The sequence below is a fragment of the Manis javanica genome, chromosome 2 (assembly GCF_040802235.1).
Source record: "Manis javanica isolate MJ-LG chromosome 2, MJ_LKY, whole genome shotgun sequence".
In the NCBI taxonomy this organism is placed as follows: Eukaryota; Metazoa; Chordata; class Mammalia; order Pholidota; family Manidae; genus Manis; species Manis javanica.
In genome coordinates, this window is record NC_133157.1 from 31,413,622 (window position 1) to 31,438,468 (window position 24,847).

Genomic DNA, 24,847 nt, shown 5'->3' on the forward strand with positions numbered 1-24,847 from the left:
ACTGCTTCGTAGTCTGTGAAAATATTTCCCTTGACACCCTGAAAAATGTTTTTTTTAAATTATTAGTTTTTCCACCTTAAAACTTACTGCATATAAGCTAATGGCAGTAATAAGGGAGGTAACTTCCCATGCAAAGCTGATTGACAGCAGTGCCCAGTGAATGCACACTAAATGCACACGTAGCCTCCCTGTAGTCATTATGGATCTGGCGAGCATTACTTTTATGAAAGCCTGAACTGTCTTCCCACACCCTGGGAGGGGTTGACAACCTTTCATCAAACCCAAACTGACACTGCAGAGAGGGCAGGAGGAAGGGGGCAGGGCAGGACTTCTTAACTCCATGGCAGGTAGACTGGACATCCCACCTGCTTTACAAGGCTGGGCCCCACTGCACCTTATATTTACATTTATGAGAGAGCTGAGCTGTGCTGGAAGAGGTTCTTAACATATTCCTGCCTGCCAAGGAGTTTTTAATCTTAAAAGGATAAAAAAAACTGAATTACTTTATATTTACTTTTGAATAAACACCTACTTATGTTTATGGTGCTTCACATGTCTTAAATTGCATTTATGAAAATAGAAACTTAATGAACTCATACTGTATGCCAGGGATTAAGCTAAGCCCTTCCTGCTCTATGTTTTTTAATCCTTGCAACTACACCATGAGCTTGGTTTCATTATTCACATTTTAGAGTTGAGAGTGGTTAAAATGCCTCAGATTGACCCTAGCCAGGTTAGTGGGTGGTGTTCTCGGGTAGTTGTTAAACTGGATCCCTCAGAGAAGGGAATATATGTTAAAAAAAAAAAGAGCCTGAGGCACAAGTTGATATTTTTTTTAATCAACTGCACATGTGTCTTCATCTTTCCCATTTGATTCGTTACAAAAACAAAGATCTGCTATGTTTTCACTTTAAAAAAAAATCATTCATATTGACTTCATCAAGATCTCAGAAGAGGATCTGGGATCATTCCCAAATCAGAATTACTGAGGGAAACTTTAACAGCAGCTGCTGTAGCACAAATGCAACACGGAATTCAATTACCACATATTATTAGTGAACAACTTGAAAACTGAATTTCACATAGTACTTTAAGTTTCTCCCTGACTTTAATGTGTGGTAAAAATTTTAAATGACAGAAACATGTCATAAAGTCACAGTGCTAATTACTGGAAGTTGCAGCCACATCACAGCTAGGCTTTGTCAGATGTCCACCGTGTCGGGTGGAAGATCGGTAGGTCGCATTGTTCCTCTGAGATTCCAGCTTCGGCTGGTCCTCTTTGGCTGACATTAACGTTAACTAGCGTTTTGATTGAGGTAACAGCACATAACCAAATAGCACTCTTTTTTTAAAATAAACCTAGAGTATCTCACTGACCTCAAGGAACCCATACAATGTTCCTAGTGTCCATCTGTCTACACTGAGAAGAATCTAACCCAGTGTTTGAGGTATTATCAGTTTATGCAAAGTACATTACATAGTCTAATTTTCATCTTCCTACCTGGGAATCCTTGTAAATATCAAAATAAAATATTTACCTTTTTGATAGGAGGAATAAAAAGGCATGAAAGTAGAATATATACCTTGGTAGAAAAATACTTAAAGGTTTTAATGCTCTGAATACCAAAACCATTTTATGATTACCCTTTGAAAATCGGGTATTTGGGAATAATTTTAAAGTTCTGAAAATCAGTACAAAGCTTATTTACATTTTTACTAAATCCAACATCCCCTTCACAAATTGCAGAACGATTTCCTTATAAAAGCAGAGCAGCCAAGTTTTGGGTACTGTACTTAGCTCAGTCTCTGCTGGCCACAGAGTCCAGGGGCCCCCATGCCCTTCAACGGGCTCCTTGGCACAGTGACATTTCACAGCGTGCGTTCCTTGAAGAACCATTTCTGATGTTCAGAGTTGGTGCAGTCTCGTAAGCGTGGTACAAAACTGTCACTGAACGCCTTCCTCTCAGCCTGTACACATTTATTGGACTGCACGTGAAATAAAGAACCATCCTACGAAAGACAACAAGCACTGGATGTTTATGAGAATTACCAGCAATTCCTCAGAAAGTATCTTTTCCCCTAAAACATGTTCTTAACAGCTCAGGTGCTTTTCATCCCTTCAGAAACATTTATGGAGGGTTAAGTGTCTGCTTTATACAAAGGCAACTCAGAACTGTTCACGCAGAGGGCCAGGCATGGACGTACACGTGCCTCTCCTCGCTGGGTCCAGACTCCATGACAGGGTCGACGGTGCCACCTGCTGGCTGCTCTGGGGACCTGCCAGACCCCACATTTTGTCCCTACTGTTCTTTTCCTTCAGGGAAACCAGAGATCCTTTATGAATCTTTTTCAATTCTCTTAGGTCAACTAATTCCATCCCTGGCAAGCTCTGTCAATTATGTGCTTAAATGTAGAGTCAGGAAACGGCTTTAGTCCCAGCTCAGCCAGAAAACAGTTGGGTGAGGCGGCAAGTCATCTGACAGGAAGTGGGTTCTATGGACTGAACCAATTCCCAAACCCAGAAGACGATGATCCTCTTTAATACCTCCCATTTCTCTTCTTTTTCCCAACTGTTGCTGAGTTAACTGGACAAGTCTCTCCCCAAGTCCTGCAGTTTATTTTTTTCCCCTCCACTTCTGTTGCAAGTTGCACAATGCTAAGGAAGGTAATTGCAGCAAAGGGGCAGAACAAGTGGCAAACCCATTCCAGGGAAAGAGAAATCTTAGAAGTAAGATGACATGCAGAAGAACTGCAGTAACAGTAAGTCTGAAAACCTTTAAAAGTACTCACAGCTTGTCTGTAGAGTAACGTGAAAGTAAATAATAAAGGATCCCTCCTCCCACCCTTCTAAAGAAACGGACTTTTCCTTAAATGGTCACTGAAATTTAAGATAAAGTTTTAATAACCTTTCAAACCAAGTTCTTGATTTCTAGCTTGCATTACTATTCCTTGAAGGGCTTACAACAGCTTCCAGTTGGAAGAAAAAAGAGAAGGGGGAGAGCATTACAGAGTATCACAGATTTTGGGAGTTTGCAAAAATATTTTCCCTTTTTTAAATATCAGACAGCATTATGGTGCAGGCTTTTCCAGGTAGCCTGCAAATTTCATGCTAATCATAATATTTTCTACAGGAAAACATACTTCAACTTCTAATTATGCTTAAAATGAACCCATTTAAGAGCAGTATATGTGACTGTCTCCATCCCTGGGGCCAGGCTGGGAATGAAAGCTTCTCACAGAGATAAAAGAGAACTAATTTTTTTCCTTTTGAATTATTTTCTTTGGATTTATTCCCAGAGTACTTTTTAGTGAGTCAAAGGATTTGACGGATTCACGAGTCCCATCACAGGCTTACTGCAGATGTGATATGGCTCGCGCCTTTCAGGCCTGAAATAGTAACACCCAGTTCTAAATCAGGGCTCACTATTCTGATGGTGAGCCAACTCCATTAGAGATGTTTTCTAGATTCTTATACTGCAACTAACGACTAATCTCTAAAGAGGTTTATGCTTTCCAAAGAGCATTTCTGGCCATACAGCTAATTTTCACTAGAGGCAGACAAGGCTGCTATTACCATTCCCATTTTAGAGCTGGGAAAGGGAGGCCAAGAGAAGTGGAGTGGTTTTTATGTGGACCTGACCTCATGTCCTTACACTGGCTATTTGCTTCACTTGTTTAAACCCCATTTCATCTTCAAATGTGTTTGGGATGGCTCCTCTTCCCACTACAGGCCACTGCAGCTCGAGGTGGGGACGGAAAGACAAGGGGAAGACAGAACGGGGGTGGTTGGGGAGGAGAGGAGGGAGCAATGGTGCATGTGGCTGGGATCCAGCAGTCCTGCCACCACCAGGGGTCTCTGTGCTGTTCCTCGTGGCTGCATCCCTGAGACTTGCCCAGCCTGTGCCACACCGCATGCTCTATTTCTACTTTCAAGGCCTCCTCTGCAGCCCACAGGCCAACAGCAAGGAAGGAATGAGACAGCTTACTTACCTCCTGCAGCATGAACTTCTGATTTTCTGGGGCAATTTCTTTGCAGAGATCCATGATGAGCATATCCATTCCTGCATCCACAGCTATGCAGGCCTCCGGTTGGTGGGTGTTATAGCGTATTTCATTCTGGGATGTGTACTCAAAAAACTGAAAATGGAGCAGCCAACATGCATCAGTTAGCTTCTCATGTGGAAAGAGGGAAATCGGTGGATGACAACCTGGGGTCATAAGAGCATGGAGGCTGGGATCCAGCGCTCTCCCTCACCCAGGGGCACGAGCCTGTCTGATCCATCCGTCTGCTGCATGTCTGCACAGCTCTTGTGTACTACTTAGCAAGTGCAAATAGAGGGGGCTTTTTTCAGGCCCACATCACCTGCTTAGAGAGTGAGGGTGGGGCTGGTGCCTAGGTCACCCACACGCACTGTGCTAACCCATGCTGGGCAGAATGGCAGGCAAGAAAACGGGCCAGTTTCCATAACCAGGATTCGGGGTTCTCTGTGACCTTGACCAGACACACTTCCTTTCCTTTTCTTCAGTCCTTTCCTCTCCTCCCCACCAAGTAGAATGGATGCTACTATGCCTTGGAAACTATGAAGTGTGTGCACAAGCAGTTTCACGGGAGGACTTGGTTCTTCCAGAACCATGGTTTCCCCACTCTACTGTGCCCAGTAAAAATGCTGGTGCTGGGCCCCACACCTGGGAGGGAATATGATTCTTTCTGTCTGAGATGGGACCTGGGAAACTGCATTTTTAATATTTCTAACAAGACTCCCATCCCACCCTAGCAGCTTCCTTCCAGGAGATTCTGACATGGACACGGGCGGCAATTCTCACAGCACACAGAGCAGTGAGAATCTCCCTGAAATCTGGTTAAAACAAGAGACTGGGATTCAGGAGGGGTGGAAGGGTCTGGGCATTTGTATTTTTAAGTTCTCAGGTCATGCTGACAATACCAGTTGGGGACCACCTTTGAGGAGCACTCTTAAATGTGCTGAAGAACCCGAATAATTTAAAGTTGTAAGGGTCTGAATTATGAAAATTTACTGTTGACCCTAAGGGGGCTAAATACTCAAATGGAACTGACAGTGACTACAGGCTGGAAGGAAACTTGAACCCCCACCCTTTGGTCTACAGTGTCTGACAACTCTTAGAGCACTATGGCTCTGAAGGTCTAGAATCAACATTTTGTTCCTCTCCTCTGCTCTCCACCAGTCCTGCCCTGGTGAGTTTACACGCTCTCCTGGGCTGGGGCCCTGTTCTGGTCCTCAGACATTTCAGGACTGGCTCTCCTGCCCTGCGTGAAGTTCAGCACTTAGCCCAGACAGATCGACCATGCCACCGGCTGAGGCAACTGCTATCACCATTTGGCAGTGTGGCACTGAGCATCAAAACCCATCCTTCCAGTTAAGAATCAATTCTAAAGAAGTCATCGAGATGCGGATCTGTTGTTTGTCTGCCTTCTTTTTTTTTTTCTGACCAAATATGTGAGTGGCCAGGTTATTTATAATTGCAAAAACAGAGAGGCAGGGAATCAGTTAACTAAAGTAATATAGCCACATACAGGAATATCAAGAGGCCATTAGGAACGATATTCTCAAAGGATGTCTAATAACACAAGAAAGGTATGATGAGCTAGGGAGAAATAATGGAATGTAAAACATACAGACACTATGATAACAACTATTTAAAACACACTGCCAAAGGCCATGCATAAAAAAAGACGGGAAGTAAATATATCTTAATTATAACGGTGGTCATGCTGGATCCTGCCCTTCACTTCTTCCTTCTGCTTTTTGTCTCCCAAATGCTCTGTACTGAACATATATTACCTTTATAATGAAAACAAATCAAATAATCAATTTGTAAAAGGCAGATGGATTTCCCCTGATTTCACTCTTTCAAGGTCCATGCTCACGATCCCTTGAGCCAACAGCCTCCTGCTGTCTGTTGTCCTGGCCTGAGAATGTCAATCTGCTGAGAAGCAGTACCTACCTGGTTCTGGCCCATCCCATGACAGAGGTACAGGAGGACCTGATGTCCCACAATCTGGTGCTCATTGGGAGGGTTATAGTCAAAGCAGTAATCTTTCAGTCCTTTGTTCTGAAGCTAAACAAAACAGAAAGGGGCCATTGTGGTGCAGCTTTATACCCAACAACAGATCCCACCAAGGCTCTGAGGGAGGGAAATGGAATGAGAGGAGAGCCTGCCTCAACATCTCTAGCTCTAAAAGTGCTTCCCCCTTCTCCACCACAGGCAGGAATCATAACCCCATTTTGAGATAAAACTTGAGGAGCACAGAGATTAACTCTTTATGGTCTGGAAGCTCATCTCTCTTCCTTTCTTGTTAGTGCAGCCTACCTACACACCACAAAAAAACAAACAGATAATTCCAAGGGTGAGACGCTCTGCAGACAGGACACCTGGTGCTGTTCCAGCAAGGCAAAGGCATCATGGCTAGGGGGAGGAGAGGGACGGCCTGCCTCGGATTAGAGAGACCTAGGGGAAACGATGTGGCAACCGATGTTGCAGGCCAATGCGAAGACCTTGTTGGGACCCCAGCTGGAACTAGCCCACTACCCCACCAGAAATTTGGGAAGTTGGGGGAATCTGAATAAGGGCTGGATAGTAAATGATACCATGAAATCGTTGTTCATTTGATTAGGTGTGATAATGGTCTTTGTTATTTAAGATAATGTCCACACAGAGATGCACACTAAAGTGAACAGTTGTGAAATGACCTGATGCTCCGGGTGTGCTTGAGAAAATGAAAATGTGGGAGGATAGAGCAGAGGAGAGGGAAAGCAAGAGAGGCAAAATCTTGATTAGTTCTAGAATCTTGGGGACAGGATTCCCCATGCCATTCTCTGTGTTTCTGTATATTTGAACATTTTCACAATGATAACCAAATTAAATGTATTAACATCCTGCTTTGTATTTATCGAAGACTTCCACAGTGGATCACTAATACCTCTGATCAACACAATGCAGGATCATTTTAGCTGACCTCACCCTAGAAACATTTCTTTTAGATTTTTGAAATAACAGAAGAAATTCTCTTATCCCCTACTAAAGCCTTTGTAAATCTCTGGGTTGGGAATTATTAACTGGTCCAGCCACTGAAATTCAAAGTAATGTGATAAAGTGTTAGTAAAAAATAGGACATATAAATACCAATTCCCTGCCTATGAAATGGGAGGCTTATACTTGCCAATTCTGGGATCACTTCCAGTGCTGACAGTGTAGACCTGAGCCCCAGACACCCACGGGGAGAAGGGAGGAATGAAAAGGGGTTGGAGGAGGCTAGCAGTCCCAATAAGGGGACTTTCTTGCCCAGGATTTATCCATCAAACCTGGAGGCCAGAAACTCCCTGCCTGCCTGGGCCCACCTCACTCACCATCCCGAAGAAGCCAGGCCTGTCTTCAGGCACATGCAGTTCTGGATACACGTTCTCCAAGAACCACCTGAAGTCCTTACACTGGAGCTTTTCACGGAGCTGCCTCCGCTCTGTCACATCCCCAAATGGTTCCTGAGAAAACGAAAAAGCAGTGAGTCCCTGCAGGTGTCGGTGTTGTCTATCAAGCCCCTTTCTCCACTGGTGCTCACTCCCTCAGTAAGCACCTACTGTGTGCCAGGACCTGAGGATAATGACCTGCCTCCGACACAGCTGTCGCACAGTTACATTCCCAGGTGCTGCTGAGGCAGGGAGGTGCGGCCAAGCACAGGAGAGAAGGACACAAATCCCTGTTGATGGAATCGGCTTCCTGGACCCATGTGTCCTCGATGAACATGGGATCACAGACCAGCAAGAACATCAGCAGCCCGCATTATGCCATGACAGTCTCTGGTTTACTGATACTTGAACATTCTTTTCAAACATGGGTAAGTAGTCTAGATGCAATCATGAATGAAAACCTTCATATGTGCTCAATATATTGAAGACCAAATAAACACTTATGATGGTAAGAGCAAAATGCTGCAATAATAAATACTTGTGGAAGTTTAGTTTTCTAAACAAAACCAGTGATTAAGAAAGCTTGACTCATTAAATGAAGCAGGCATCTATTTAGCACAGTAGACGTGCAGCCACAAGAGCAACTCTGAGGGTGCAGGTTTTGCTGTCCCTGCACCATGATGTCAAACTACTACGATCTGACAAGCTAGATATTTAACAAAATGGTAATGGTGGAAAATGTTTCAGTCAAATTTCAGGTTTGTTTCCCACAAGTCTGTGGTTTGATGAGGGTCACTGAGCCCCCATCTTCAACCAAACACTCATTTTAACGCCCAGCCACTGCACTCAGACACAAGGTGTACGCGGGCCCCTTTAACATGTTATTCTTGGGGAATCCTCAGGAAGAGGGAACTGTGGCTTCCAGACTGGGTGACTGGAAAGAGCAGATGTTTCTACCTGCAAGACAAAGGAAGCAATGACCCTGGGGTCCCGAGGCAGACATGGGCCAAGGGAGAGGTCAGGGCCAGGGTCCACAGGGCTCTGCGGGGCAGAGAGAAGTCCACTGGAGTGTACACTCTCCAGGCCCAGTTCTACCCACATCGTCAGTTAGGCCATGGGCAAGAGGCCTTAAATCACCCTCCCTCTGAGCCTGAGTTCTCTCATCTATGAAATGAGAACTTCACAGCTACCCTGAAGGCCTACTCTATATTCAGAAGAAGTTGTTTTCACCAGGTGGCCAGGAACATGGTCTTGAGCTGACCTTCTTGTCTTGCCAAGCAGCCGTCTTGAGTTATGCAGGTGCGGGGTAAGTGGGCGACTGCCCTAGGGCGTGCAGAGCTGCCTAGGCAGAGGCAGTGAAGCCATTTGCTGAACGTGATCTGCAACACTATAATCAACACTTGTGTTTTCATAGTCACGCACAGACATGCACAGAGCAGCAAAAAATCTGTCACCCAACATGCACATCCCCAGCCAGGACCATGTTTCAGCTCTCATGCTATAAACAAGTGACCGATTCACAGTCTGCTTAGTGCCATATTGTGGATAAAATGAAAGTTCCTGTGGCCAGGAGTCTCACCTGGCCCTGGTTGGCTAGCTCACTACACATGTGTGGGCAATACGTTGCTATTGACTCTATATAAAGAGCTCCACCCAGTGCTCTGCACATGACATGGTGGCACGGCTGCAGGAGAGCAGAGCAGAGGCTGAGGTGGTGGCAGTGCCCAGCACAGAGGCCCAGAAGACAGCCGTGTGGGACTGCTGTGCGGACAGAGGCCCAGAGGGAGGCTGTGAGGGCAGAGAGGCCCAGAGGCAGAGACTGGCTTGCTGCACGCAGATTCGCTCTGAGTGAACAGGTTTTTAGTGACTGACCTGCCACGGTGGAATATATAAAGTTGGGTATAACCCTTTCACACCAAGAACATTTTACTGCCATTTCTTTGGTCACATTGAATCCATAGTGAACTTGCCTGGGGCTGAAACCCACTAGCAAGACACATATTTTTTCATATTTTCCTGGAAATGTTTTGGCTACTTCACGGTTTAATATGGGCCCAACCACAGTGCTGAAGAGCTATCTAGTGTTCTGCAGGGCAAAAAGCCTGCGTGGCGCCTCATGGAGAAAATACATGTGTTAGATAAGCTTTGTTCAGGCATGAACACTATTCAGTGCTGTTGGCTGTGAGTTCAACATCATGAATCAACAATATGTATTAAATAAAGTATCTTTCAACGACATAAATGTAAAATCAACTTATGTATTGATCAGTTGAAAAAAACATCATCTTGTCAAGAGGTTCACAGGAACCTAGGAGCAATGGTTCAGTAGTCCCGAATTCAGGGTTTGTGATGACTGTGTAGAACATAACTACTGTGAATAATGAGAATCATCTGTATAAGTGAAGAAATAGAGTTTCCCCATGCCTGTATCATAAGTGCCCAATTTACTCTCTATTCCTGGAAGTAGGGAGGCCAGAATGAGCTGCTTTTGTTTGGGTGAGGCCAGACGGCATGCAGGTGGGCCCTGGGGAACTCACCAAGCGGGCGTGAGGGTTGCGATGGTAGTAAAGTTCTTTAAACTCATCCATCCACACTTCAGCTGCACGGACACTGTTAGCCAGGGCCTTGCTGCGCGAGTAGGGAGCTTGCTTGGGGAAAACGTGGCCAACGTGAGAACACGGGTGTGTCTCCAGGGTCCCACCACACTGCCAGATCTGTAGAGAGAACAGGGAGGAGGCTGCGTGGGTGAGCAGGCAGTGAGCTGTTGGTCCACAATGGCTGCAACGAGGAGGCTGGGCACACAGAAGTCATGATGAACACTGCCAGGCCCTCACCTTCCATGGGGCAGGAGGCCACACTGCCCCAGCACACTCAGGACACAGAATGCAGTCAAAGAGCAAGAAAGCAGCCCCAAAGACAAATGAGCCATCAGAACCAAGACTGCAAAGTCCATGCACCAAAGCCCATGCACTTGACGCAGAAGAACGCCCACAGCTGAACTCACGGGAACCCATTTACCCATGTAGAACACAGGCTCATTACCTGATCTCCTAGCCACAGAAGATAGGAAAGCAGCAAGTAAGAAGAGAGGTTTGGAAGGGAGAAAGGAAGAGCTTCTAGAGGCAGGCAAGGCAGCCTGACACCTAGGGAAGAGGCAGAAAGACATTAAAGCACACCCTAAAAATTCAGTGGGCTGAGTCACTTGAGGCCATTTCAGCTGGGGTTAACCGCTCCTGAATACCCACTGTCCCCAGGATGTACAACTAAGGACAGTATCTGGTACTTATAATGGGGGGTGTGAGTCCTCAGCGGAAGCCCAAATTCTTGTTTATTAACTCTCATTAAGCAAGAAACCATATATAACATTATTAAGATTTTAAAACTTCTATTGAAAAGCACAAATATTGACATAAAGTCTTGATACTTTAAAATGCAAGATTCAGTTCATTGGAAAACTCACGAAATGCTAGGAGATTCTCAAAGGGGCATCTGTGGGTCATGTACAGCAGAATCACTAGGTGAGCTTGGTACAAAAAGTAGATTTCTGGTCCTGACAGTGAATCTACCAAATCTGACTTTCTGGAGACTGTGCCTATAAATCTGCCTTGTTAACAAGTTTCCTCAACAATTCTTAGGTGTGACCACTTCTGAAAGTCACTGTGCTCAATGGGCTACTTAATAAGTAGTTAAGTAAGTCAAGGTTCCAAAGGGTGGGTCAGGAGGCCTGTGTTTCAGCCCACTTTCTGCCACTCATTCTCTGAGTGACCTTGAGCAAATCACTCCCCCCCTCTGGGCCTCAGTTTCCTCTGCTGTCATGAGAAAAAAGAACTAGGTGTCTTGTAAGGCCCTTCCCTGCCCCAAATCTGTTAAAAGCACATTTTTTAGAAGTTCAAATAAGAAGGCAAGCATGTTTATAAGATGCATGTGCCATTATCACCTTTCAGGATTGTTGGATAAACCACCAGTATGGAGGAAAAGTCCACCAGGCTCTCAGCAAATCCCATCATTCCCAAAGGGAGGGAGAGAGAGAGAGAACAGGATAAGAATGAGTCCAAAGAGAAGCCTGGAATACTTACCCTAAAGGAGAATTCGAGGTTTTCTCCACCCCAGACTTCCATTCCTGTATCATATGACCCCAGATATTCAAAATATTTCTTACTCACAGCAAACAGCCCACCAGCCATTGTTGGAGACCTAGAAGAGTGTGATGTCCACATTTCAATGTAAGCAGCAGGAAGCCCTCACAGTTAGCTAAACTCCCTTCCTGCCATGAGCCTTTAGTCCACTCATCCATCCCTAAGCAGACCCTGAGCTCACGCTGTGCCCCAGGCTAAGTTAGGCCTGGAGGCATAGACGTGCCCATGGTCCCTGTCCTGGGGAAGCTTAAGGCAAGCATAGAGCCTGTGTGTGATAACTAAGGTCAAGCCAGGGCCTTAGTGGAACACAGAAGAGGGTACAGGGCAGGCAGGTAGGGCTCATTTTCCAGGAGGTGAGGCCTGCAGAACCAAGGGGAATTAGCTGAGAGGAGGAATGGAATGGCTCTCCAAGAAGACAGCAGCATGAGCAAAGGCCTACAGGTGAGAGAAACCCTTGTGCTTTTGGAAACATAGACAGTAAAGACAGCCAGGGAGAGTGACCAGGTTCCCTGAGAGGATGGCAAGCATCAGGCTGTGCTGGCCTTGGTTACACAGTCATTGGGGGCACCCAGATGCCCTTTGGAGGCTGGCAAGGAGATCACAAAAGCAACTCTGGCATCTCGTAGCTTGTTCCCCAAGGCCCGTGTCTCCCCTGCTCGAGTGTCTCCCTCCAGGTCCCAGCCAGACAGCTCTGGCCTGCTTCCTCAGCCAGCTTGCTCTCTCCCCGCCTGCTTCCTCTAGAAGCCAGCACTGGTTTCAGAAACTACTCAAGACTTTCATCCAACACAGCAGGAAGCTGTAAGGTCAACACATCACAGAGGTGCCGAGGCAAATGAATAAATTTAGAAATGGGGAAATACAGAACATTAAGAGTCTAACAGTTTAAAAATTTAAGGTCCTCTAGCAGTGCTTCTGGGTCTTGGCTAAGTATTGGCTTCCTGTGTACTCCAAGCTCTGGGCCAACAACAAAAAGCATGATTCCTTGTGGAAGGGGCTTTGAGACAACAAAGCACTTTCACGTGTGATCATCCTGAAAGTCTAGGAGACAGGCAGGGTGGGCATGCTTGACCTGCTTCACAGGTGGGGAAGCTGAGGCCCAGGACACTACAGGAGGGGAAGGACAGCTGGCCATGGGGGCCCAGAGCACGTGTTTGTGTGTGTGTGTGTGGGGAAGGTGTGGGCGGAGGCAATGGGGGTTCATACCAGCATCACAGGCTGGACTTGTAACCCCTGATAACATCCTTCCTCCTCTGTGCCTCAGGTTCTGAACCTGATCAGTGGGGCTTCGACAGGATGCTCTCTTGGGGCTCCTGCAGAAGCCTGGGTGTCATCCTCAAGTGCTCCTCTCCCCATTCCCATCCGATTTCTCCCCGTTCTTCCATGACATCATCTCTGGAGTCCACCATTATTTCTGACCTGGAAGACCATAACACCTCCTACTGTTGTCCCAACCCGCAGCTCTGTCCCCTCCAGGACCCTCACCAGGTGGCCTCTAGCAGAGTCTTTAAAGAACACAACAGGCAAAGGTCACCTCCAGCTCAAATCCCTTCAGTGGCTTCTACCCTCTCAGAGTAAACCCCAAACCCCTTTCTCAGCCTTCAAGGCTGGCCGTGACTCGGCCCCAGTCATGGCTCCAGCCCCATCTCTCAGCAACGTCTCCACACTCACTCCACTTGGCCAGCACTGGGTCATCTCAAGGTCGGAACTCCAAGGAAGGATTCGGAAGCCCAAGGGCCAAACACTGCAGACCTAAGACACCACTTCAGGCTCAGTACACCAGCGTTCAAGCTGAAGTCTGACCTCCATTAGCCTGACTCCTATGTCTGTTTCCCATTTTGTTCTCAACTTTGAAGGGAAGGAAGAAGCCAGACTGCTACTACAATACCTCAAGAACAAGAGCAACTGAGTCCCCCTTGAGCCTGCTCTGTTCAGACCCAGGCTCACCCACTGGCCAAAGCTGGTACCTCCACCCCCAGGTCCACTCACCCCCCAGTTCAATAGGGGCCTCAGAGTGCATCTTCAAAATGTTAAACAGAGAATTACCACATGACCCAGCAATTCCACTCCTAGGTAACCACCCCAAAGAACTGAAACAGGGACCCAAACAGAGAACAGTACACCGACACTCACAGCACTGTTATTTACAGTAACCAAATGGTGGGAACAATCCAAGTGTCCATCAACAGATGAATGGGCAAAATGTATGTGCCATGGAGTACACTCGGCCATAGAAAGGAATGAGGCTCTGGAGGAACCCCAGCTACCTCACACTGCGTGAAAGAAGCCAGAGACAAAGGGACAAATACTGTGTCAGTCCACTATTGTATGAGGCAGCTGACAGGGAAATTCACAGAGACAGAAAGTAGAACAGAAGTTACTAGAGGCTGGAGGAAGGGAGGAAGGCAGTCATTGCTTAATGGCTACAGAGTTCCTATATAGGATGATGAAAAAGTTCTGGAAATATGCAGAAGTGATGGTTATACAAGATTGTGAATGTGCTGGATGCCACTGAATTGTACACTGAAAAATGGTTGAAATGGTAAATTTTATGTTACGCATATTTTATCACAACTTATAAAAAAAAGTAAAATATCCCAATATAAAATACATGTGTATAGAAAAAATTTTTAATAAAAAGGTAAACTGTCTGTAGGAGGGGAGGTGGTGGGGTGAGGGGTGGGGGGTGTTGCTAACCATCCCTCCCAGGGGCCTTTGCTAGTATGTTAGCCAGACACAGCGAGGCACACTGAAAGACAGTGTCACCTAGAAGTCACCCCCTGACCTGATGACATCGATGGGGGACCGCATCTGCATCCTCTCCCTCTTGGGGACCACGTGCCATGTGAACACCAGCCTCCAGTCAAAACCGCCGATCTGGGGCTCCCCAGAGTTGCCCAGGTACTCGAAGGTGTTCCAGTCGATCACATCAATCACAGGGCACACCACTGCCGACTCCTTTTCATGGATCCTGCAAATACCCAGGACACCCCGTCTGTCCATGTGGACAGGCAGCAGGAGGACAAATAGAAACTCGGGAGTGACCTCTCCTCACCCACCCACCAGGAAGGATGACCCCTGTGTGAGAGAGGCCCACGGCTCCCTTTCCCGGCAGCTGCAGCTACCTCAGGCCAGGCAGGTGACCATCACTGCAAGGCTTGGGTGAGGGTGGAGGTGGAGAAAGGAAGGATTCCAGCTTAATAGAAAAAGTCCCACAGCTTTAATATTCTATGATGTTTTGGATAAACTTGAATCCCTCAATAAAAGTCAAGACATAAAAATGATAGGTGACCTTTACAACAGAAAACGGATTTTCAGTTTCTCAAGATTGCAAGAGGTCTCTTCATTTAATCACCATGAAACAACTTGAAGTCAAGAAACAAGTACCTCCCCATGAACAGAGACACACCCAAACCAAAGGGTTCAGCTTTGGAGTTAGAATATACATTCTAATCCTGCCCCTTACTTGCTGTGTGACAGTAGCTGAGTCACCCAACTTCTCAGAGCCCACTGCCTCATGGGAAGTACTTGAAAATGGTACCTATGCACAGGGTTAAGGTAAAAACTCCCTGAGGGAATGTTTGTAACACTCCTGGCAGAGAACCTAGAACCACTGCTATTCTTTTCTTTCAATCTTTATTATTGTGCAATATCTCATATAGTAAATCATGCTATAACCTCCTGTTGCCTGTGCGTATGCCTCAACTATTGCCCCCACACTCGTTACTCATTACTACAAGCCTAACCATCCTTCAGCATGCTTCCACATTACAGTTTTTTGCATTGGACAGCACACGAGGAAAGATGATCTGAAACGGGCCTATGTATGAACACTAGATTTCTCTGGCTTACGTTCTGGGGGGGCATTTCATCTGGAATTTTAGGCCTAAAACTCATAAGAGTCACACAGAACAATGGTGTGAAGAAACAAAGATCAACCAGACTTGAGCTGTAAATAATCCAGGAAGTCAGGGGTGCATTATGAATGCCACACTGAATTAAGAATTACAATTTTAGGTGAAATTGCCCTGTGTGGGACAGATTTGTGAGATACAGAATCAAACCTGAGTTCACTAAATTGGTGAAGTTGCAGAGTGGCTATCTACATACTTTAAATAAATAAATTCTTTGAATAAATTTAAATAAAAGGTTTAGAGGGCCAACGGCACAACTGCTGCATAGATTCAAAGTAGCCGCATGGCCCTGGCCAGAACCCCAAGAACTGGTGACTTACAATCAAGCTGGTGAGAACCATGGGTAGCCTAATTTTTATCAGAAAGAGAAAACTGGGAGGAGTTAGCCATAGAGTAAAGGACTCTGAATCATGGTTATAAATGTGCAGGCCCAGCAGCAGCAGGGTGGGGTGGGTGCACTCCGGGCATGTGAGGCAGAGCCATTCTTTGCTGTGCAGGGCTGAACTGCACACTGCAGGCATCCCTGGTCCCTGGTTCAGAAAATGCCAGCAGTACTACCCACTGACATGAAAATCAAGAACATCTCTTTCCAAAAGCCCCTGGAGGGATGGGGTTACTCTTCCTGGTTGGGACCCCCTGAAACACAGTCTAAATTCTAGTGTGGCTCAACTCCGGTGCACACCTGTGTGCCTGGAGAGCTTTTGAAACATCCAGAAGCCCAGACCCCACCCCAAGAGATTCAGATCCAAATAGTCTGCCATGGAACTAGAGGCTGGTATATTTTAAAAGTTCTCCAGATGTTTCTAATAGGCAATAAGGTTGGACAATCTTTTTATCTACAGATAGGGTGCAAAGACTTGTTCATAGGAAGGCTGCCTTGCTGCTCTCCCAAGGGTGAGCTGGAGTGTTACTCTAGGTGGCTTCTGTGCATCGGCTGACTTCACACCAGCCTAAAAGCAGCTATCTGCACACACAGTGTGGGAGGAGGGCAGGGCGAACCCACTGGTCCAGGTCCGAAGGGAGCACCTGGCTGTCACAAGTTCTAAATAATCTCAGACTCCATCACAGGTCTGAGAAAACCTGGGTCCTTGATGCCGGTGAAGCTCATGAGAGCTGGGGAAGAGAAAGAGGCAGCCATGGTACCCACAGGGGACAAGGAACCTGGACAGCAGGAAGTAGCAGAGCAGGGAACACTGGTCTCATGCAGGAAGGGAGGCAAGCAGGCCTCCAGCTCTTCCAGAGCTCTTCCAGACAGACTCTGGCAGCCAAAGGGCTAGAGCCAGTGGGAAAGCAGTTTGCCAACTGCACAGACCCTGAGCCTCTGGCCCTTTACCCACTCTCACGGGGGGACCAAACGGAGCCCCCTGGTCCTTCCTCCCCCACCTGGAGGTGCTCCAGACCCAGCCTGACTGCTGTGATGCAGCATTAGGAGAATGGGAAGAGAGAGGGATGAGAAGAGAAGTTGGGGTTCCGTGATGGTAGTTTTTGGGAGGGTGGTTGGGAGGATTAGGGTAAGAAGCTGTGGGACACGAGGGGAAATGGCCTTGAAGACAAGGCTGCATAATGACTTTTCAGGACTTTGTTAAAAAGTATATACTAAACAGCGAGAGACTGAAAGCTTTCCTCTGAGATTGGGAACAAGACAGGGATGCCCACTCTCCCCAGTGTTATTCAACACAGTACTGGAGGTCCTAGCCATGGCAATTAGACAAAACAAAGAAATACAAGGAATCCAGATTGGTAAAGAAGAAGTTTAACTGTCACTATTTGCAGATGACATGATATTGTACATAGAAAACCCTAAAGACTCCACTCCAAAACTACTAGAACTAATATCGGAATTCAGCAAAGTTGCAGGATACAAAATTAACACACAGAAATCTGTAGCTTTCCTATACACTAACAATGAACTAATAGAAAGAGAAATCAGGAAAACAATTCCATTCAAAATAGCATCAAAAAGAATAAAATACCTAGGAATAAACCTAACCAAGGAAGTGAAAGACCTATACCCTGAAAACTACAAGATACTCTTAAGAGAAATTAAAGAGGACACTAACAAATGGAAACTCATCCCATGCTCCTGGCTAGGAAGAATTAATATCGTCAAAATGGCCATCCTGCCCAAAGCAATATACAGATTCGATGCAATCCCTATCAAATTACCAACAGCATTCTTCAATGAACTGGAACAAATAGTTCAAAAATTCATATGGAAACACCAAACACCCCAAATAGCCAAAGCAATCCTGAAGAGGAAGAATAAAGTTGGGGGGATCTCGCTCCCCAACTTCAAGCTCTACTACAAAGCCACAGTAATCAAGACAATTTGGTACTGGCACAAGAACAGAGCCACAGACCAATGGAACAGAATAGAGACTCCATACATTAACCCAAACATATATGGCCAATTAATATTCGATAAAGGAGCCATGGACATACAATGGGGAAATGACAGTCTCTTCAACAGATGGTGCTGGCAAAACCGGACAGCTACATGTAAGAGAATGAAACTGGATCACTGTCTAACCCCATACACAAAAGTAAATTCGAAATGGATCAAAGACTTGAACATAAGTCATGAAACCATAAAACTCTTAGAAAAAAACATAGGCAAAAATCTCACGGACATAAACATGACTGACCTCTTCTTGAACATATCTCCCCGGGCAAGGGAAACAAAAGCAAAAATGAACAAGTGGGACTATATCAAGCTGAAAAGCTTCTGTACAGCAAAGGACACCATCAATAGAACAAAAAGGTATCCTACAGTATGGGAGAATATATTCATAAATGACAGATCCGATAAAGGCTTGACATCCAAAATATATAAAGAGCTCACACACCTCAACAAACAAAAAACAAATAATCCAATTAAAAAATGGGCAGAGGAAAAATCAGGCTTCTGATCTTTGTGTATTCATCATTTCTTGACTTGTAATTTTGGACAAAGCCCTATGATTTAGGATGGTGTTTCTCCAATTTTGTCTACCACATCTATTTCCTCCTGCCATTAAAATATTTTTGTCAAAGTTAAAAAAAATAAAAAAAATGGGCAGAGGAGCTGAATAGACAGTTCTCCAAAGACGAAATTCAGATGGCCAACAGACACATGAAAAGATGCTCCACATTGCTTGTCATCAGAGAAATGCAAATTAAAACCACAATGAGATATCACCTCACACCAGTAAGGATCGCCACCATCCAAAAGACAAACAACAACAAATGTTGGTGAGGTTGTGGAGAAAGGCGAACCCTCCTACATTGTTGGTGGGAATGTAAATTAGTTCAACCATTGTGGAAAGCAGTATGGAGGTTCCTCAAAATGTTCAAAATAGAAATACCATTTGACCCAGGAATTCCACTTCTAGGAATTTACCCTAAGAATGCAGCACTCCAGTTTGAAAAAGACAGATGCACCCCTATGTTTATCGCTGCACTATTTACAATAGCCAAGATATGGAAGCAACCTAAATGTCCATCAGTAGATGAATGGATAAAGAAGATGTGGTACATATACACAATGGAATATTACTCAGCCATAAGAAAAAAACAGATCCTACCATTTGCAACAACATGGATGGAGCTAGAGGGTATTATGCTCAGTGAAATAAGCCAGGCGGAGGAAGACAAGTACCAAATGATTTCACTCATATGTGGAGTATAAGAGCAAAGAAAAACTGCAGGAACAGAACAGCAGCAGAATCACAGAACCCACAAATGGAATAACAGTTACCAAAGGGAAAGGGACTGGGGAGGATGGGTGGGAAGGGAGGGATAAGGGAGGGGAAAAAGAAAGAGGGCATTACAATTAGCATGTATAATATGGAGGGGGTATGGGGCGGGCTCTACAACACAGAGAAGACAAGTGGTGATTTTACAGCATCTTACTGCGCTGATGAACACTGACTGTGAAGGGGTATGTGCGGGGGGACTTGGTGAAGGGGGGAGCCTAGTAAACATAATGTTCTTCATGTAATTGTAGATTAATGATACCAAAAAAAAATTTATTAAAAAAAAAGTATATACTAAAAACTATATTTTATGACTATATTGGTATAAAGACAAACATGATCCAGGCTAGATTCAGTATTATATACTTATTATGATATTCATCTTTTCATGATTTTAAAAGTAATTAACATAAAAACATTTTTGTGGATCCGTTAAAGTTTTATAGGCCCCCAAGTATTGCAGGTACTGGGAGTAATAGGTAAGTTAGTAGCGCTTGAAAGAAATATACCAAAATGTATATTCTCTAGGAGTGTGATTCTAAATGGTTGACTTTCTCTTCTTGGCTGACCATACTTTCTAGTTTTCCACAATACCTGTGTATAATAAATAGCAATAAAATCAAGTTCATATAGGACCACCTACATGCTGGCATGTTCTAAGCACTGTATGGTGTTAAATCATTGAATGGCCTCCACACCCCGATGAAGCGGGGACTATTACCACATGCAGGGCGAGGGGACGTACCCCAGGAGCCTCTGAGCCCTGGTGCCCCCACAGCACCTGTCACCATAGGGCAAAGTCGGCTTCTGCTGCTGGGTGACACTGGGACCCTGCCAGTGTGCACAGCTCACGCACCTCTGCAGCAGCGGCTCCAGCCACCCTTCGTGGCACTCACAGTGGCAGTCCAGGAAGGTCAGCACTTGGCCCTTTGCCACGGAAGCCCCCAGCAGCCGGGCTCGCACCAGGCCCTCCCTCTTGGTGGCACGGATCAGGCGCACTCTGGGCAGCTCAGCCAGCTCGCCGGCCAGGCGCTCCTTCAGGTGCTCTGGGGAGGCAAGTGGGACAGCGAGGTCACTGCCACACATCCCAAACCATGTCCTTCCAGGGCCTCCCTGTCCCAAAAGGGAGACTAAATAAACACTAGCCTCCTTTGCTTTGCACCTGGGATGTTCTTGTCTCGCCCAGAAACAAGGCTGGAAGCACACCAAAGGCCAGAGGAGCAATTCTAGAACCACCAAATGCTCCCTACTGAAACATGCACATTGAATCATATGCTTGAAATGGGTGAATGTGGTATGTGGATGTATCTCAACAAAGCTGTTACCCCTGAAGAACGAATTGTACCTTCCCTTGTGAATATTTAAAAATAAAAAAACACAAGAACTGCCTGACCACAACTTTTCTGAAAAATAATGTTTATCAATTGTTAATTTATGTTAGTTATGCAGTATGTTTTTAATTGATAGGGAGCTATTAACATAAATTTTATTTATAATACAAATATGTTAATGTAAATATTCTTTGGAGCACATTTCAGTTGACACAGTAGTAGTAACACTAGAAGGCCTACTGTGCCAGTTACTGTCTAGGTGACAGACATATAACTCATGTGAGTCTTATAACAGTTCTATGAAGTAGGATGACTACTATCCCCATTTCACAGATGAGAACACTGAGGCCAGAGAGGCTAAGTAATGTGCCAAGGCTCCAAAGCAAGACAGCAGAGGAGCTAGAATTTTAAGCTGGGGACTCTGGCTTCAATGTACAAGCTTAACACTCCTTCTGGAGATTTCTCGTACTTTCTCATCCTCGTTAAATCCCAAACTGTCACAAGAACATGCTCATTCCATTTTGCACGACAGTAAATGACTCCTTATTAAATTTGAAAGGCTGTGCCCACAGCTAAGGCTGGCCCCAGGTCTCCCAACTCCACACCCAGGTCCTGTGACTGGAGGCCCCAATTCACACCCCACAGTGAGTCAGGTGGAGTCAGGTGGGAGCCGCTCAGGCAAAATAAAAATGAAATTCCCCACATTAGGGGCTTTGTCTACAAGTCCTCAATCAGCAGCAAAGGGGAAGCTTTTGTGAATGTTCAAGGTTGCTTCCTAGTTTGTGACAATGTCTCCCTAAACAGTCTTCTCTCTCTCTCTCTCTCTCTCTCTCGCATACACACACACAAATACACAAACATTCATTGGTTGATTTTTTTTTCAATCCTAAATGTAACTGCGAATAAGCTGACAACAGGAATAAGGGAGGTGACTTCCCAAGCAAAGCTAATAAGTGGCGGTGTCCAGTGAATACATAACAAAAATACAGGCGGCCCCTCCCTACATGCATGGATTTAGTCAGTGTTACCTTCAGGAAGACCTGAACTGTCTTCCACACCCTGGGAGGGGCTGACATCCCTTCATGGAGCTCAGACAAACGCTGCAGAGGACAGGGGACAGGGGACAGGGCAGGGCAGTACTCCTTATCTGCATCACCAGTAGAGCAGGCATCTCACCTGCTGTGCAAGTTATCTGGACAGTGAGGGGAAGCCTTGGCCCCACTGCACATTACATTTATATTTATAAAGAACTGAGCTGGTTCAAATGGGCTCATACCTAGTCCTGCCTGTGGAGGAGCTATTTAAAGGCACCTTACCATTTTTAAAATTTCCTAAAAATAGAAGTTACCACTTAACAGGCACTAACAATATACAGGCACTGACCTAGCAGGTACCTGCCCTTATCTTGTTTAAGCCTCACAATGACACTATGAGGTAAGAACTACTAATATCCCATTTTACAGGGGCTGAACCTAAGGCTGGAACTGGTTAAGCTCCTCGCTCAATATAGCTGCAAAGTGTTGGAGCAGGATTCAAGCCCAGAAGCAGTGTATACACAGATTTAAAACAACCCTGGGTGGAAAAGATTAAAAGAAATGGTGCTGAGTACCTACTAAGTGCTGGCTGACATGAGATTTTGTCCTATACATGATCTCATTTATTCCTCACCACTTTCTAAGTGTGGATAAACCCATCCACAGATAAGAAACCGAGGCTCAGAAAAGACAAGTGACTTGTTCAAGGTGCCATGATGGGTTGTGGTAAATGTCCCTCAGACCCAGGTGCCCTGACCCCAGAACTCAGTGCCTAGGTGGCTACACTCAGCATCACACCCCACCCTGGCTCGCATACTGTCAGGTGAACCCTAACACCCACTCTCCCAGTGACTCTCAGCTTAGTGCAAGGCCACCACCATAAGGACTACAGTTCCCAGCCTCCTTTGCAAGTGCGGCCAGGTGACCATGTGCTACTCAATGGGGTGTGAGGGCAACTGCCAGGTGTGGCCCCATCCTGAAACCCTTGTGCAGAGAGTGAGTAGGAGGTAGAGAACCAGCCTGGGGCATGCAGACCAAGGCAGTGTGCTTGAGAAGGCAGAGACTCAGGGCGGAAGCCATGTGGAGCACACCCTCAAGAAGGTGGAGACTCAGGATAGAAGAAGCTGGGGCCTTGACATGAACCTACTCCATCAACCAGCACTATTAGGCCTGATTTGTGATGTGTGGGAGGTCAATTTTTACAGCATGTGAATCATTGCTATTTTGAGTCTCTGTGGCAATAGCCAAACGCACCCAACAATCAGGACACTCACACACCAGGCTTTGCAGTCACAGACCAGGCTCAGAGCCCAAAGAGCAGGTGCCAGTAAGCTGCTCCGCTACACTAATGGGTGGCCCAGAGATGGTCATCTGGTTTGAAATGGGCTCCAGTCAACTAAGCCCACAGCTCTCCCTGTTGCTATGGCCTTGACATTTCCTTCAGTTAAGCTTAGCTGCCCAGGCTTCCGGTAGTCATGACCATGTGCGGCACATGGCAGGACCACAGCAACCACTACAACCCTCCTAGCTTCCATCCTCACCTCCACTGCCCCCATGAGCCATGCTCCCGCCAGCAGCACAGGGAACTTGCCAGACTTAGCAATCTTTCTGCTCCCCCAACAGACCCGGGGCAGCTCCCATCAGGCTTACAGTTAAGCCTAAACCCCTCATGGTGAGCTCCAAGGCCCTCCTGATCTGGCCCTGCCCACCCTGCCACCTCATCTCCCAGGACACCTTCCCACCGGCCGACAGGCTGTCCTGGAGGATAGCATGCTCGTTTCGCTTCTGCACTGCTGCTGCTGGGCCCAGGCCACTCTCCCTGAGGCCTTCACTGGGCCGCCTTCTCCTCCACATTCTAGCTCTTGGCTTAAGAGACACCTCCTCAGAGAGGCCTTCCTGCCCTTCACAGCTAGAGCAGGCTCTGTCTCCAAGCTTCCCTGGCTCTCCTGCTCCCATTCCTGTTTCACAGCACTTTCTATGTTTTACTGTATTTGCTATATTACATTATTATATTATGCTATGTATGCTATATTGTGTTTTGTTGTACTATGTGATGTATACATTGCATTATTCTTTACATGTTCGTTGATAATCTCCACCCACCAGAATGTGAGTTTTATGAGAGCAGGGACTTGTCTTGTTTCCCAGTGCCTAGAACAGTGCCTGGCACACAGTAGAAACTCAAAAAATGTTCACTGAATAATTAAAGGACCATCCCTGGACTGTGTGTGCACTGCTGGATCCCAGGTCACTGATTAGGCCTGTGGGCACCTCTCCCTGGCTTCAGTTCTTCTCCCATATAGGCTGCCCCTTTTTGATCTCATTGCAAACACAGCATGGCCAAAGCCAAGCATGCCACCTTCCTCTCCCACACCTGTTCCCCACTGCCCTGGGTGGCTTTTCCAGCTCTGGAACAGCACCACCACCTACCCAGAGACCCAACCCAGAAGCCCACAGGTCCTGCTGGAGCCTCAGCCAGCCTCTGGCCCTGTGGATGCCTGTCAACACCCCTTTCCTCACTTCACCTCTCCTTCCCCCCAATACCACCTGACTCCAAGCATCCATCTCTCACCTAGGCCACCTTTAGAGCCTCCTGGCCTCCTGAAGAGCTCCCCTGTGCTCTCTTCCAGAGGGATCCCCCAATAGGGAGCCCTCCCTCCACGACTGCTACCTGCAAACTACACAACTTCAAGACTAAGGCCAACCCCTCTCCTGAGCACTCTGCCTCCGCCCTCTGTCATCACAGGGAGCCCTGTGTGTCCCTGCCAGGCCCTGAGCTCCCTGAGGGTCACGGCCAGAAACAATGCATGAAGCCTATCCTTACCAGCCCTATGCCACCTGTCCCACGTCGCATTCTCTCCTCCCAGGCACTGCCATGGAAAGCCAGGTTCCTCCACGAGCCTTTGTTGGAGGCTTACCTCGATCGCTGTAGTCATCTACCAGGATGACCTCTTCGAGCAGGATGTCTGGAGATGTCTCAAGGACGCTGTAAACTGTCCGAAGGAGAGTTGACCAGGCTTCATTATAAAATGCTATGATAACTGATGTCGTGGGCAAATGATCATAATCGTATTTCTTCTCTTTGCACCTGCAAATACAACAAAACTTCAGGAACAGAGAAACCACCAGGCCCAGGATGGTGCTGGGAATGGAACAACAAGAGATGCAGGTCACAGATCTAAGGTCTCCCCCTGGGGAACAAGAAAGATATCAAAGAATCTGTGAAGGTATTTTAAAACCACCACACATGCACATAATG

General features: G+C 46.3%; 1 protein-coding gene across 2 annotated transcripts in view; it reads right to left on the minus strand.

Annotated features, from left to right (window-relative positions):
* Nucleotides 1-817: 817 nt before the first annotated feature.
* The window catches only part of GALNT12 (polypeptide N-acetylgalactosaminyltransferase 12), a 32,679-nt gene continuing 8,649 nt past the window's right edge, over nt 818-24,847 (minus strand). The window contains exons 2-10 of one of the 2 annotated variants that reach the window (XM_037004046.2): nt 24,507-24,676; nt 20,080-20,269; nt 14,361-14,546; nt 11,606-11,636; nt 9,980-10,156; nt 7,386-7,517; nt 5,983-6,096; nt 3,991-4,137; nt 818-2,010 (exon numbers count right to left, since the gene is read on the minus strand). In XM_037004046.2, the coding sequence (XP_036859941.1) occupies nt 1,870-2,010; nt 3,991-4,137; nt 5,983-6,096; nt 7,386-7,517; nt 9,980-10,156; nt 11,606-11,636; nt 14,361-14,546; nt 20,080-20,269; nt 24,507-24,676 (1,288 nt within the window). In that variant the 3' untranslated portion in view covers nt 818-1,869. Of the gene's footprint in view, nt 2,011-3,990; nt 4,138-5,982; nt 6,097-7,385; nt 7,518-9,979; nt 10,157-11,518; nt 11,637-14,360; nt 14,547-20,079; nt 20,270-24,506; nt 24,677-24,847 lie in introns of both variants that reach the window. The other variant, XM_037004039.2, reaches the window with a different exon arrangement.